The sequence below is a fragment of the Engraulis encrasicolus genome, chromosome 7 (genome assembly GCF_034702125.1).
Source record: "Engraulis encrasicolus isolate BLACKSEA-1 chromosome 7, IST_EnEncr_1.0, whole genome shotgun sequence".
NCBI lineage: Eukaryota > Metazoa > Chordata > Actinopteri > Clupeiformes > Engraulidae > Engraulis > Engraulis encrasicolus.
This window is the reverse complement of record NC_085863.1, coordinates 38,441,218-38,456,660: the sequence shown is the minus strand read 5'-3', so window position 1 is coordinate 38,456,660 and position 15,443 is coordinate 38,441,218. Positions and strand designations below refer to the sequence as shown.

The 15,443-nt window shown below is 43.3% G+C and overlaps 1 protein-coding gene across 2 annotated transcripts; it reads right to left on the bottom strand.

Annotated features, from left to right (window-relative positions):
• Window positions 1-2,099: 2,099 nt before the first annotated feature.
• On the bottom strand, window positions 2,100-14,036 carry im:7154036 (fermitin family homolog 3). 2 transcript variants are annotated; one of them, XM_063202522.1, is made up of 15 exons: window positions 13,953-14,025; window positions 13,054-13,183; window positions 11,487-11,720; window positions 10,673-10,786; window positions 10,031-10,199; window positions 9,080-9,182; window positions 8,789-8,896; window positions 8,081-8,212; window positions 6,539-6,588; window positions 6,066-6,190; window positions 5,633-5,739; window positions 5,011-5,226; window positions 4,629-4,753; window positions 3,716-3,857; window positions 2,100-3,140 (listed from the first exon to the last, which is right to left on the bottom strand). In XM_063202522.1, the coding sequence occupies exons 2-15, from the start codon at window positions 13,175-13,177 to the stop codon at window positions 2,961-2,963; spliced, it is 1,929 nt and encodes a 642-aa protein (XP_063058592.1). In that variant the 5' UTR covers window positions 13,178-13,183; window positions 13,953-14,025; the 3' UTR covers window positions 2,100-2,960. The 2 variants fall into 2 exon arrangements, with proteins under 2 accessions (XP_063058592.1, XP_063058591.1); XM_063202521.1 differs by having other exon boundaries at window positions 2,101-3,140; window positions 13,054-13,189; window positions 13,953-14,036.
• Between the last annotated feature and the right edge of the window lie 1,407 nt (window positions 14,037-15,443).

Sequence of the window (15,443 nt, the reverse complement as noted above, 5' to 3'; positions counted from 1 at the left end):
GTAGACTATAGCCTACATGAAATTAGAAATAGACCTACGTCTACTAGGCCTATAAGGCTTTTTGGATGTCTCACTATCGTCTTTGCCTTTTCATGCTCTCAAGAATTAAAACCTGTACAAATGTTTATCATTACACAGCATAACACACACACACACACACACACACACACACACACACACACACACACACACACACACACACACACACACACACACACACACACACACACACACACACACACACAGGAGGGCAGGAGCAGGGCAGACATGCTCACATATGCATGCATACAGTCTCTCTCTCTCTCTCTCTCTCTCTCTCTCTCTCTCTCTCTCTCTCTCTCTCTCTCTCTCTCTCTCTCTCTCTCTCTCCTTCTGTATCTCTCTCTGTCTCTTTCCCTTCCTCTCTCTCCCTCTCTCTCTCAACCTCCTCTCATTCTCTACTCATCTCTCTCTTATTATTTTTTCATAGGGCCTTGTCTGGCAAATAGGCCTACTTCTACTAGGCCTATAAGGCTTTTTGGATGTCTCACTATCGTCTTTGCCTTTTCATTCTCGCAAGAATTAAAACCTGTACAAATCTTGTTTATCACTACACAGCATAACAAAGACACACACACACACACACACACACACACACACACACACACACACACACACACACACACACACACACACACACACACACACACACACACACACAAAACCTATTTAATTTAAGATGAAACATTGTCAGGAGATGAAGGTTGACATGCTAGGCCCTGAGTCTGAGTCAGCATCATACAGCAGATTTGCTGTATCTAAGCAAGTAATAAACTGTGGGGATATAAAATACATAGGCCCTGTAGTGTTCTATAACCATCCGTGCAGATACAGTAGGCCTATATTATTTCATTTCTGTTCAAGATGTACAACAGTAGGCATACAAAACACTTGCCTGGTTATCACCACACCTAATCACGAACAGGGCTTTGAACCTTTATTTTTTTCCAAACGTTCCGTTCCGAACAGAAACGGAATTATAACGTTTCCGGTTATGAGTTCCACCAATAAATTGACGTTCCCGAACCGGTTAGAACAAAAAAATATTGTTCCCGGAACGGTTAATTTCGTTCCTGTAAGCTGATTACTCCCCATAGGCCTAACTGACGTAATTAACGGAAGACGGAAGTGCAAATGAGTCAGCCTACTTCCAAACTGTTTATTCAAGTGGATGAAAAGAATATCCTCCAGAATTTTGTCGTTCAGGGACGACCTAAGCGGAGAATAAACCTCAATGATGAAAATGCGTGCTCCACGCTGTCAGGGGAGCGCTATGATGGACATTGTGAGTTTGTGCATACTTGAAGCAGCCATGGATGCCCAATGATGTTGCACATTCTCATTGCGCTTTACACGCGCTTCTCTGCAATAGCTTACATTGATACAATGGAAACTCTGCCCTTTTGTATGACAGTGGTTTCTCTTATTTAAGATGTGGTGTGGAGACTTTGTAATCCACAGCTCTCTCTCCATTCAGTCAGAGAATGTCACAGGAAAATAATTACTTTTTTTTTGTTTGAGGAACGGTATTAACCGGTTACCATTATTTTTAAATAAGTGTTTCCGTTCCAGAACATAAAAAATAATAACGGTTCCGGTTTCGTTTCTGTTCCCTGTAAAATACAAAAAGTTTCTGGTTTTCGTTTTCGTTCCTTGAACCGGTTCAAAGCCCTGATCACAAATGAGATAAGGTCTGGGGACCTGCTCACTGTAAATCCCTCAGGGAGTGTGTGGATTGAAGTGGATGACGGCCGTTTATTGGGCGTTATGGATGTGTATTGTTTGGCATAGGTTAGGTATACCATAGCCAATCGTGTCAGTTGTATTCAAACAAACTGCAATCATTGCCTTTCCATGCCACCCTGCTCTCTGATGGTAGACTCGATGCTGTCTTTCAGATCGGAACGATTGTGCAAAGCGGCTTGGGATTTCCCAGGCTAAGAGAATACCAAGGATGTCCTTCCAACCTTAAAGTGAAGGATTGTCATTTGCAAACCAGACATTCGTCAGCAAGAAACAGGATGTCGGCGTTTGTTGGTGGCGTCTGTGGTTGGGTATTGAGAAATATTTATTTACATTGAAGGAAGTGAGTGAAAAGTCATACTAGTGTAATAGTACAAATAGTGGAAATATAAAAAGTGCAGATATTCAGAATGTGTTCGTGTGAGCTTTATAGAAACTGCGTTATACTGTCATTATGGGCAACTGTTTTGCCTTACATGAGTTTTTTTTAATATGTGCTGTAATGTGGACCTATTGAAAGATGAAGAAAGTTCAACTCATCATAGAAAAGTAAATGTTTCAGATGGGAATTTACTTCATAAAACTTCAGTACACGTAATGTAAAACACCAAGTATGGCTGCTCTGAGGTTGACTGCCATTAGATCTGCTGATAACAATACACAGGCATGGTGTGACATTGTTACATCGATTACAACAAACAGTTGCGATATGGTATAGTAACACAAGGGGAACCTGGCTCAGTATTAGTAAACCAGGTTAAGTTAACTTTGAGGTTGTGGTAAATCATGTAATAGAAGAGCCTGGACTCCTCATTTTCTGTTACTAAATGACACATGTGGGCTATCTATTAGCAGGTTTACCTCTGCTTCCTGTAGGTTAACTTATCCAAGTTTATCCCTTAACCATGATCTTGGAATACCACCCAGGGGGTATACTAAGAAGCTGGTTAAGTAGTAAACCAGGTTATGTTAACCTTGTGGTAGAGGTAAATCATCTAATAGAAGAGCCTTGAGTCCTCATTTTCTTTAATAACTGATGACTGCAGGTATATCTATTAGCAGGTTTACCACTTCCTGTAGGTTAACTAATTCTGGTTTATCACTTCACAATGTTCTTAGTACACCCCCCTGGTATTTTGTGCTGGTGAACACTACTCATGTCCATCACATCAGATGCTTCACAGCGCTTCGTGACCTCCGGTGAGCTTGTGGAAGAGTTCCTCATTCAGCGTGTCCGTAGGTTCTTTGCTACGCGTGGACATGAAGATGTAGCCACCGATGTATTCGTGCACGATCTTGCAGTCGGCAGTCACACAGCTGAAGGCGATGTTTACATTGCCGTTGAACTCAATAGCAACCTGGTGCAATCAAAAACAGGGAAGAGATATTAAAAATAGGTTTAGGTATTAGTATGGATTTAATTAAATGTCATTGCATGTATGGAGATAGGGGAATTTCCAGATGACTTTGTTCCGGGCCTGTCAAAAACTGCCAGTGGCCCTGCATGGTGTAGTTCATTCAGCCGTGTACAGGCAGCCGTAGTGGTAATGATTAAGAAGGTGCTCTTCGGATCACAAGGTTCGAATCCCACACTGAATGCACTGAAGTGTGAATGTGTATGTTGTGTCTACACTTAATCCATGGCTGAAATACCCATGACCAAGGCACCAAACCCCACACTACTCCAGGGACTGTAACCAATACCCTGTAATAACGGCAACCCTACATTTCTCCAGGGACTGTAACCAATGCTGGTGATGTCTGTAAGTGGCCTTGGAATTAGGTAGGCCCTGAGTGTAATGTAATGTTATGTCATAGTTGCCTGGCTCTTGCCCGACCTGTAGTTCCGCACAGCTTTGTGAGCTCCACCAGGGGGCTCCAGAGCACACACAGAGAGGTCTGGCTAGAACCAAGCTAATGTCATAGTGCTCACCTGTCGAATGTCCCAGTTGACGTTCCACTGTCTCATGGTGTTGTACCGCCACGTCTTTACCACGTCTCCCACGCTGAGGTCAATGCGGATCAGCCGATTGTTGGCGACTCCAAGTACCTCGTCTTTACGACAGCCCTTAAATCTGTGAGTGATCGAGGCAAAACATGAACACTGTCATTAAGGTCTAAAAAATACAAGGTGCCTTCATAAAACAACACATTGTTGTGAATGTTATAGAGTAAATGTTCAAAAAGGCATTTGCTTCATGCCAATTCATGATCTGAGCAAAGTCACAGTTGCAAAAACTTAATCACATCAAACCTCATTGTTTCTGACTTCGGAGTGTGAAAACTCTCCACTCCAACTCCCATTGTCATTGTTACACAGCACTCCACAGCACACAAGTGAACACTGCACACTGCACACAACGAAATTGCATTTATGCCTCACCCGTGCAAGGGGGCAGCCCTCAGTGGCGCCCCATGGGGAGCAGTGCGGTGGGACGGTACCATGCTCAGGGTACCTCAGTCATGGAGGAGGATGGGGGAGAGCACTGGTTGATTACTCCCCCCACCAACCTGGCGGGTCGGGAGTCGAACCGGCAACCTCTGGGATGCAAGTCTGACGCCCTAACCACTCACCCATGACTGCTACTTGCCTTCATGAAAACCTTTCTTTTTAGGTTGTAGGATCCTTTTATTTGCGTATGCATTTCTTTCTCTGTTAAAGACTTGTGTGTTTAACTAATCGGACAGTTGAAATTATGACAGGAAGAGAGTGGATGGGGCAGTGTTGGGACCTGACCCAGGCTGGACTCAAACCTGGTTCCCCATGCGCATGCAAGCCCATATGTCAGGGGCTTAGTGCACTTTACCACAGCAACCCCCCAAGCATTTCTTGGTCAATTACTCACCTTACTACAAAGTATGAGACTCCAAAGTCAGGCAAGGCTTGCCAGATCTGGAGGAACTTCTGAATGGCTTCTGTTAATGAGAGCTGTGCTACATTCTGGTAGGACTCCAGGATGCGGGGAGTTAACTGGGGAGAGGGTAATGTGGCACATCAACTTAGACACATCAACTTTATACATACAGTATAGTGACTCGTTTTGAGTTTGTGCGTGTGTGCGTGTGTGTGTGTGTGTGTGTGTGTGTGTGTGTGTGTGTGTGTGTGTGTGTGTGTGTGTGTGTGTGTGTGTGTGTGTGTGTGTGTGTGTGTGTGTGTGTGTGTGTGTGTGTGTGTGTGAGTGTGCAAAAAACATCTGAAACTCATGAGGGCTATAAATAAACAGATACCTGTTTCGGTTTGTACTTCTTCTGGTATCGCAACGACACTAGGCTGTGTGTGTTGATGCTCTCGTCCGTCTGGGCGGAGGCGGTGCCAGGATTGGTTCGCTGCATGGCTAGGAAGGACTCGATGCTCTCCACCTCGCTGGTGTAGGAGGTGTCTGCCAAGGTCTTCCCTTTGGAGGCCAGACGACAGGCTGCCATCCACTTGCTATACTGTTGCTCCTGGAGAGAGAGAGAGATCCCACTTAACACGACCCAGAGCAACAGGCCTACTTTTGGCATGTCATTGGTGTGGACTCAAGATTCAGATTCCAGTATTCATCGTCATTGACAAAAGACCAACACCATTATGTGTGGAGCATCAACAGCACTGCATAGTTGGATGTAAACACTAAAGGGCTATGTAAGATGCCTATGAAATACAAATAAAGCATCCCAAGTTCTTCATACCCCAGGAGAATCCTCACAAAAATAACCCCACACATAGCGTAAGACTATACACTAGAGTATGTGCAGCACAATTGTTAATTTGATACAATATAAAATACAGGCAGGCAGTTTAATCAGGTGCAGCCTGACATTGTGCTATCCTTTGGATTCGTTGTGGTTAAAAATAAAGTTTACTTGCATTTTCACACCGTAGATAAACCTCATTCATCCCATCAGGTTCCGGGATCAGCAGTTTGATACAAAACTTCTGGCCTGCAATGCTAACATCAGGGGTCACCTCACAGCCTGTAGAAATGATTTAAACACAATAATGAGTATGAACACACGCAGATGTAGTATAAATTCATTACACCGTTTTAAGCATGAATGTCTTTTTAACCCTTTCATGTAGAGCCTCGACTATAACATTTTTGTCACCAAAATGGTAATGACCATGTCTTAAACTGTTACTAAAGACTCTCGGTAACGTAAAACCAAAGTTATTATTATATAGTTAAGCATTTTCAGCCAATAGTGAAGGGGAAAACATACATGATTACATGCATATTTAACATTTTCTCATTTGAATTCATGATGATCATTGCATATCATAATACATCAAACGGTTTTACCTTTCAGGTTCATTTGTTGAATGGGTTCCCTGAAGCTCTCCTCTTTGCTCTTGTAGTAGGAGATAGACGTGTCCTTGAACGTGAACCAGTACTGCTTATAGCCTTTGAGAGTCAGTCTCTTCGGCCTGTGTTATTGAGGAGAGAGGAGTGTTGGCAAGTCTGTTGAAGTGGATGCGACGCCCTCGGGGCCAAAACTCAATTATGTGTCTATGTCTGAGTCTGCGTCTACGTCTACCTGTCATTATTATCCTCGCAAAGCAACGTTGTATAACAGAATGTGAATAATGCATTTATATCTTATATGTACAACCAAACCACATGAAACCAAGACATTAAAAAATAAGTTGCTACGCAGACATTTTAGTATTCCAGCTTGGTTCACGTTATCAACAAACTCAGACAATATAATACAAACATACCAGCAATTTAATAAGTGCTGATAAGGAGTTAGTACTACTCATCACGTTTTGTACCTGAAGATTTTCAAGTAGTCGTGCAGTTCAGGGGCTGGCATCATGGTCTCCTGCAAAGACATGAAAGGTCTAAATTTAACTCAGCATTCATTTTTCCAATTAAAGTCTGACCTTGTGGCCAGACAAGGCCCTATGAAAAAATAATAAGAGAGAGATGAGTAGAGAGTGAGAGGAGGTTGAGAGAGAGAGAGGGAGGGAAAGAGACAGAGAGAGATACAGAAGGCGAGAGAGAGAGAGAGAGATACAGAAGGAGAGAGAGAGAAGGAGAGAGAGAGAGAGAGAGAGAGAGCGAGAGAGAGAGAGAGATACAGAAGGAGAGAGAGAGAAGGAGAGAGAGAGAGAGAGAGAGAGAGCGAGAGAGAGAGAGCCTGTATGCATGCGTATGTGAGCATGTCTGCCCTGCTCCTGCCCTCCTGTGTATACAGCGCTGCCAGTTAGTATTGGTACCCTTGAAGTTTAAGCACATTTTGGGACATATCTCCAGACAACAAATAATAAGGTCAACCATGATTTTTCTATAGATAGCGTGTGGTTGATACTAAATGTAAAAAACACTAAAAAACTGTATTATCAACAGCATTAAATACTAAACTACGAGAGGGAAAATTTGAAGAATGTAAAGCTTCTGGGATCACTGGTATTGGCACCCTTTACTGGATACCATTGTGGAAACCTTATTTGACTCAAAAAATGGTAGATAACAAATGGGAATCACCTTTGTCAAATTGCTTTTTCCCATAGGACATGAATTAGGCAAGGAATTTTTATATTTATGTTTTTAATAGCCACCTCTTACATCTTGTGCGTCTTTGAGAAATGTGAAGACAGAGGAGCTGCCTGAGGACACCAGAAATGCTGTTATTAGCAAAAACAAGACCTCCAAATAATAAAAGGTCATCTCAAAAGACCCTGGTATACCATTTCCAACACATGTGTTGTGTTATTCAACAATCTGCCAAACGTAGAGCTGTAAAAAATATCCTTGGATGTGGGGGTAAGGGAAGAAATTACGATAGAAGCCTGTGGAAGTCAGTGCAAATAATGACAAACCACAGGATCTAACATCTACAGACCTGAATGTCAACTATGAACTGTTTTGGGTAGTTTTTGCTATTGCTGTCTAATGGTGTGAAACCAACCCATTAAGGAGGGGTGCCAATATTCATGGACATGCTCTTTTTCATGTTTTTGCTTGAAATTACAAAATGCATTTCGAAAAAAAATACTTTTCTATTTTAAATATCTTTGGACCTTCAATGAAATGATCATGTTGGTAAAAGTTGTTTGTATTTCCATTTATTTCAGGATATATTGCACATTTTGTAAATAAAATGAAAGGGTGCCAATACTAACTGGCGGCGCTGTATGTGTGTGTGTATGTGTGTGCGCGTGTGTGCGTGTGTGCGTGTGTGTGCACCTCCGTGTGTGTGTGCATGTATGTGTGTGTGTGCGTATGCGTGCGTGTGTGTATGCGTATGCGTGCATGTGTGTATGCGTCTGTGTGGGTGTGCGTATGCTTGTGTGTGTACATGTGTGACTGACCAGCATGTCTGCCCCGCTGCTGCTCTCCTCATCCAGCTTGAGCTCCAGACACTGCAGGGCCGAGTCCAGGTCATCCATGGCAGGAGATGATGTAATCTGGGGCTCCGCTAGAGAAACCTTCCCAATGTGGTACTACACCATCAACACAGACACATGCACGCACATACACGTGCGCACACACACGCGCGCACACACACACACACACACACACACACACACGCGCACACACACACACACACACACACACACACACACACACACACACACACACACACACACACACACACACACACACACACACACACGCACACACACACATATAGAAAAATATAATGTCTTTCAGGTTTCATGTTTGAATTGTATTCCTCCTGTTACTGCCTGTATGCATGTGTCTACTTGTAAGCTCAGAAAACGCAAGGGGATTAAATACAAAACATATCCTTAATAAATATGTGTGTGTGTGTGTGTTTGTCCGTCTGTCTATCTGTATTTATTTATTGCAAGTGTGTGGTCTATTTTATTCTTGATTTGTGTATACGTGCATGTTATTGATTCCATCTGGTGAAACTCTTATCTTCCATGAAACACCTCTCACATAGGAAATTGCAAGTAGTAGTGCATTGCACATTCATACAAATTGGTGCATTTTTACACGTACATTTTGACTTTGAGGTATATTTTTTATCACTGCCACTGCGTGCTGTCTACCTGTAGCGCGGCGAAAAGCATCATCTCCTCCTCTGTGCAGTCGATTTCCTCCAGCAGGATGGCCCAGCGAGCCTGCTCGTACAGCTGCGTCAGACGCACGGCGTCATGCTGGGAAGAAAAATGACACTTTGCTCAAATCCAATTTCAACTACAACACGGCGTGAAGAAACAAACACATAGGCTTGTGTCACGCTTACTGGAGGAAAAATTGTGAGTTCTGTAGGGATAGTGTCTACAGGGCTTGAAATGCACAGGGGAGAGACATTGAGTGCTGTGTGGTCCTTGGCATACCTTGGGCTCTATGTCGTGAAAGCTGAAGTATTTGAAACGTATAAGCAGCTTGTCGTTTTCATTGATCTCCTGCTGTAGCAGAGAGCGAGATGAGTCCAACCACCTGAAGAAAGAGAGAGAGAGACAGAGAGAGAGAGAGACAGAGAAACAGAGAGAGAGAGAGACACACACACACACACACACACAGACACACACACACACACACACACACAGACACACACACACACACACACACACACACACACACACACACACACACACACACACACACACACACACACACACACACACACACACACACACACAGAGAAACTCTTCAGTCTGAGTCTACATGTAGAGCGCTCCAAGGCCTACGTATGAAGTGCATCCACCAGTCACTGCATGCTCACTCATATCCTGCAGTGGTTTGTGGTGGTAGACATACACGTTGTTCTGGTGTTCTGTTTTGGAAAATGTGTTGGCTGTGATTTAAACAGCATGACAATGTAGACAGATGTTGATGTTATCAAATCTATCAAAACTTATGATTCATAATTAAGTTGGAGCCTGTTATCAATTTCAGTAGGCTATATTTATGTTAAAATTGATCAATTTTCTGTTTTACTCCTACTCTGTCCATGCCCTGCCAAAACTGACATCTGGTTGTGCTCGTTCAATGACAAACTTGTTCTACTTCTGCTTCCTAATGTCTGATGGGTATCATATCTCACACCAGAAATGGTCAGCCTCAACTTCAATGTGCTGTCATGGACATTGAAATCGCAAATGATTTTTTCAACTTTCTATCAGACGTGGTCCAAGAGTTGAACAAACTAAATTCGATTGGTGTTGTGAGTGAGGGAGTAAAGCTCATTACCGCCTAAGAATAGATGCAACATACCTGCCTTACACAACGCACACATCCATCATGTCTGCCCACACTCACAACATGCTCATTAATAAGTAACCAACCTGCCATTCACTTCGGCTTTCTCCACAACGTTGGCGGGTCGATATGTCTTTGCTATGGTCTCGGGGGCAGGAGCTGGTTGGCTGATGGACAGCATCTTGTATACCGCCTCGTGCTCTGCAGACTTGGCGAAGTGGGCAGGCATCCCATTCGACAGAGTGAGCATGGAAGCTGCAACAGTTTAAATGAGTAAACGAGCTATGTTGTTATTTCGATCCAGACAGGATGTTTACAACAGAAAGGTTGAGTGATGAACGCTGAAAGAGTGAGTGATAGTTTGAGTGATGCTATTAAAGAAGAGTCTAAGGTTACAACTGAATTATATCAAGCCAGCAATTCTATTCTGTTCAGTAAAGCATTTGGGTAGTTGATACTGTACAGACAAAATTGGCGCATGCTCCACACAGAGTAAAATTATTTCACCAGCCACTGAAATCCCACAACAGCTGTGTGTCTGTGGCTGTTTTTTTGGTCTTGGGTATTGTGTTATATGGCCTTGTATGGCTTCTACTTGGTTGGCTGAGGTACCAGTACGGTCGATACATTCATTTAAAATCCCAACACAGCTGAAGGTCTACTGCTATTGTTTCTTGCTCCAGCCTGTGTGTGGCCTTGTAGCCTCGCGCTGCTCCATAACAACACACCTGGGTTGGGGGAGGCATCGGTGAGCTCGTACACCTCCTCCGGATTTTTGTCCTTTTTCTTCTTCTTCTCCTCCATGGGTCTCAGAAGAGACAGCTCCTCTGGGTGTCGGAGATCTGGATTCAGAAAGCACAGGACATAACCCCCAAAAGAAAGGAGAGTAAGAGCAAGAATCCAATCTTTGCCATACAATGTCTGGGGACACATGCTTCAAACTGTTTAAGATGCCTTCAGCTGTGCAAAGATGGGAAAGGGTTGCATGTGCTCAATTTTAGCCTGAATAAAATGTAATAATAATGAAATACACATTTAAAAAGTTTTTGAACTATGCTCACGTGTATATCCAATGCCATCTTTGATAAGGAATGATATTCCCATGAATTAACCAATGAAAATGCAGTATAACTATAACCTGAGTGAAAAGGAGCTTGTAGAGTGCATTGTATGTTATTTGCATCATCTTGTCTTAACATACCGTGTATATAAACTTCTGGTTTCAACTGTATTTATGTCCACGTGCAGTAAATGACTTCCCTTTCTTGTCAGTGTTTTTTTTTAACCCATTCCTTCCCCCCACACTTCCCTCCTCCTTGACTCACTAAGTATTCTACTGATGGCCATGACGCAATAATTTCATATAATTTTAATAATCCTGAATCATCTTAAACTGGAACAATTTAATCTGATTTAAAGCCAGAGAAAGAGAAAAAAATAATAGTGTCCTTCAACAGTATTTATGTCCATGTGCAGTAAATGATATCCCTTGTCAGTGATTTTTAATACTTTCCCCGCACACTTCCCTCTTCCTTCACTTACTGAGTATTCGGCAGATGCCCATGACGCAGCGGAAGACGGGGGCTGAGAAGGAGGCCTTGAGGCGTATGGTGGCCCCGTTGGGCAGGCCCAGCCGCAGGGGCTTGTGCTGGGGCATGAAGTTGAGGCGCGCATCCGCGTGGATGCCACACTTGTCCAGCGTCCAGGCCGCCCGCAGCACCCACTGCTTCTTCTGCTCCCACCACAGCGCATGGTCCGACCAGTCCTTCTTGATCTCTGGAGGTTTACAGAAGAGACGGAGAGGTCAATCATGGAGTTCAGAATGCTAAGAAAAAGCCGCCACACATTTGATCCAACCAGCTCTGGTCGTCTGATAATCTGATTGTCATCTAGCCGTCTGATTGTCACCAAATCGGCATTCTATCATCTCCCAAACATCTCCAGACTCCGGCCTTCACTCTCTAAGACAGTTACGGAGACGCTCACTCACTCCTTCATCTCCTCCCGTCTGGACTACTGCAATGCCATCCTGCTTGGGGTACCCAACAAGGCCCTAGACAGACTGCAATATGTCCAGAACTCTGCTGCCAGGATCATAACAGGCACTAGACCCTGGCAGCACATCACCCCCATACTCAAGCAGCTTCACTGGCTCCCCATCAAGTCACGGATTACCTACAAAGTCCTCCTCCTAACCTTCAAGTCCCTCCATGGTCTGGCACCCCACTGACCTCCTTCACCCCTATGACCCCTCAAGATCCCTGCGGTCCTCTTCCAAGGGCCAGCTGATCGTCCCTCGTGCCAGGCTCAAGGCCACCAGTGACAGAGCCTTCCATGTTGCTGCTCCCATTCTTTGGAACAATCTGCCCGACCACATCCAAAATGCCCCTTCACTGGCCATGTTTAAGCAACACCTTAAGACACATCTCCTCCTGGAGGCTTATGGCTGCTAGTTCCACAAGCACTTTCACGCATTCACACACATGCTCACACACTGACGCGCACACACACTCACACTTTCCAACACAACACTCTGTGAAGCGTCCTTGGGTGTTTTGAAAGGCGCTATATAAAACGAAAGTATTATTATTATTATTATTATTGAAATAGCACCACTCAAGACTCATTTTTCAGTGAAGTCGCCTCTTATGGATCAAATGTATCACTGTTGCATTTCAGGTAAAGTCCCATGCAGGCCTTACAAGAAAAGCAACGCACCTTGTCTTATCAAAGCGTATTAAATAGTTAAAATAGTTTAAATGAACAATCTGAATTTATTACTTTATTACCATTACTGTACTAAATGTCAGTTCACATGGCATCTTCAGCCATTACATTGCATTACATTACACTTAGCTGACAACTTCCTCCAAAGAGACTTACATTTAGGTACTTAGAGGGAATTGGTCACAGTTCCCGGAGCATTGTGGTGTTAGGTGCCTTGCTCAGGCGCATTTCAGCCATGGATGGATTTGAACCCGCAACCCTCTGATCTTAAGGCAACCTCCCTAACCACCAGGCCTCAGGCAGTAGCCATTGTACAGTGTTGTAGTGGGACACAATAAGAAAGCCTATACTTGGAAACGTGTGGGTGAGAGGTCAAACTTACGTGTCTTCTCCACTATCTTTAGGATGACTCCCCCGATGTGTAGATCAGAGGTCACGCTGACTTTAAGGGGAGGGGCCTCAGGGCCCAGTTCCTCCACTGCCACGCTCAGGTCCCACGCAGCCATGAGCTCCTGTTACTGAAGCCACACACAGACACACACAGACACAGACACAGACACACACAGACACACACACACACACACACACACACACACACACACACACACACACACACACACACACACACACACACACACACACACACACACACACACACACACACACACGTGCATGGCCTGCATTAGCTATGACACTGAAGAAGCTAAAGAGGTTCTGTATATTGGTTTTAAACTAGAACGCCAACACAGAAGAGAAAATGAGGTCTTACTGATATTCTATTAGAAGTTTAAAAAAAACAAAAACCCACACATATGAAAAGATGGCCAACACTTGCACATGTGTCCCAGAGACAGTTCACATGTGGCATAAAGAAATGTGTGATTTTTGGAGAATCCCTTATTCACTCATTCATAAAATGGTTCTTCTTGAGAACCTAACTAGCATACTGTAGCTAACTAACACCATATTTTTCAGGAAGAGCAGAATCTACTTTCATTTTTACAATAATGTGTTATTTAGTATCTTAATTACATATGGCATAACACTGAAACAAACAAACAAAAAAATTAAAGAAACTTTTAAAAGTCATAGTCGAACCCATCTAGTTGAATATAAAGATAAGTGTCTCATTGCCCGTGAGTCTCACATGAAGACTTGAAAAACCTCATCTCTGCTCTCTCTCCTCTTTTCCTCTCTTTTACCCCAGCATCTCTGTAGCATCCTCCACTCCCCCACCCTTCCTGCCTCCCTCCCTCGTACACTCTCCTTTTTATGACTTACCTTGTGTGCGGTTCCAAAAAAGTATTTAACAGAAAACGCCCTTGTCTCCACCACTGTGACAATCTCCTTTTTGTCAGCGTTGAGAGACAGTCACTTCCTCTTCTTCAGGTTTTTTTTCTCTTTCTCTCTCTGTGCCACTTGATGTGCTGCTGCTGGTTAGATTTCCTCCTGTGTGAGCACATGCAGACATGAAGCAAGCACACTTCCTCTTTGCTCCTCCGACAGTCTTTATGCTCTGAAAGGGAGATAGAGGAACTTAGAAATTACTAAGACCTTTTTTAAAGGGGAGAATTCCCACCAAATCATACGCCATAAAAAAACAAAGATGATCAGATGTTTGTTAAACATACTACATTAAAAACACTTTTTTTGAAAGTGCATTTTCATTACTCAGGCAAAAAAATATCTGGGCCTTTTTAGAGAGTACTTAATTATTGCAGAAGTCAGCAAGAGCTATGGTGAGACAAGCATATAAAAAAGAGAATCACTTTTGTTTCCGAAGCAGAGATCACTATGTAAGAAAAATGATGACTCCTGAGTTTCACAAGCTTGTCAGCGTCTCTCACTTCAAGAGTAGTGCGCTCCCCTGTGGATGTGTATGAGACTACTCCTGTTAGAAAGTCAGCAAAAAAGGCTGCATTAGTGCACAGACTAGATACGGTTGATGCAAGGGGTTCCCCAGTTGGCAAAAGGAGAGAGGTAACACTTCAGAATTGTGAAGGTTTAGACTAAATTACAAATTATTAAATGTGTTCAACAGTTTGTCAGACCAATTAGTTGCAAGCAAACATGTTATCCCTTCTGCGGGGGCCTACTGAAAAACAACCTATATCCTAGGGGGCATCCTAATCCAGCCCTGGAAGCAAGAGGTTTAGTATTTGACAGTGGTCACTATTGAACTCTTAATAATAATCTGGGTATGAAATGCTTTGGAAAATGAATAAAATAGTGCCATATGATAGAAATAAGGCTGCAAGAGGTTGAGTAGGCCTATGCATTCTGCAATGGTCACTGTTGGCCTTTTCATAACTATGGAGTCTGGCACTGGAACCTTTTTGGAAAGGCATGAGGAAGAATTAAAAAATAAATGGCGGTTTTTCAAAGTTACTGACATCTATTTACATGCTTAAACTTATTTGTCAAAAAATAATATTACCTGTGCAGCAGCCTACTGCATTGCTCTGTACAAATAAATCATGTTAATTCTGCCTCATGAATAGTTTTAGAATTCAGAGCTGATAGCCTACTGTATTGCACTGTGCAAATAAACCATGTCCACTTAAACCATATCCAACCATGTCCACAGAGGCGGTTCTAGGGCCAGATGGGGCCCCAAGCGAAAATTCAAAGGAATGAACATTTGAAACAAAATTGCCTCTGTGTGAGCCATTATTCACCATTTAGGGGCTAGGAGGCCCCAAACGGCTGTCTGGCTAGCCTGCTGACAAGATGCGCATGTCCACAATAGTTTTAGAATTCAAGATAATGAGG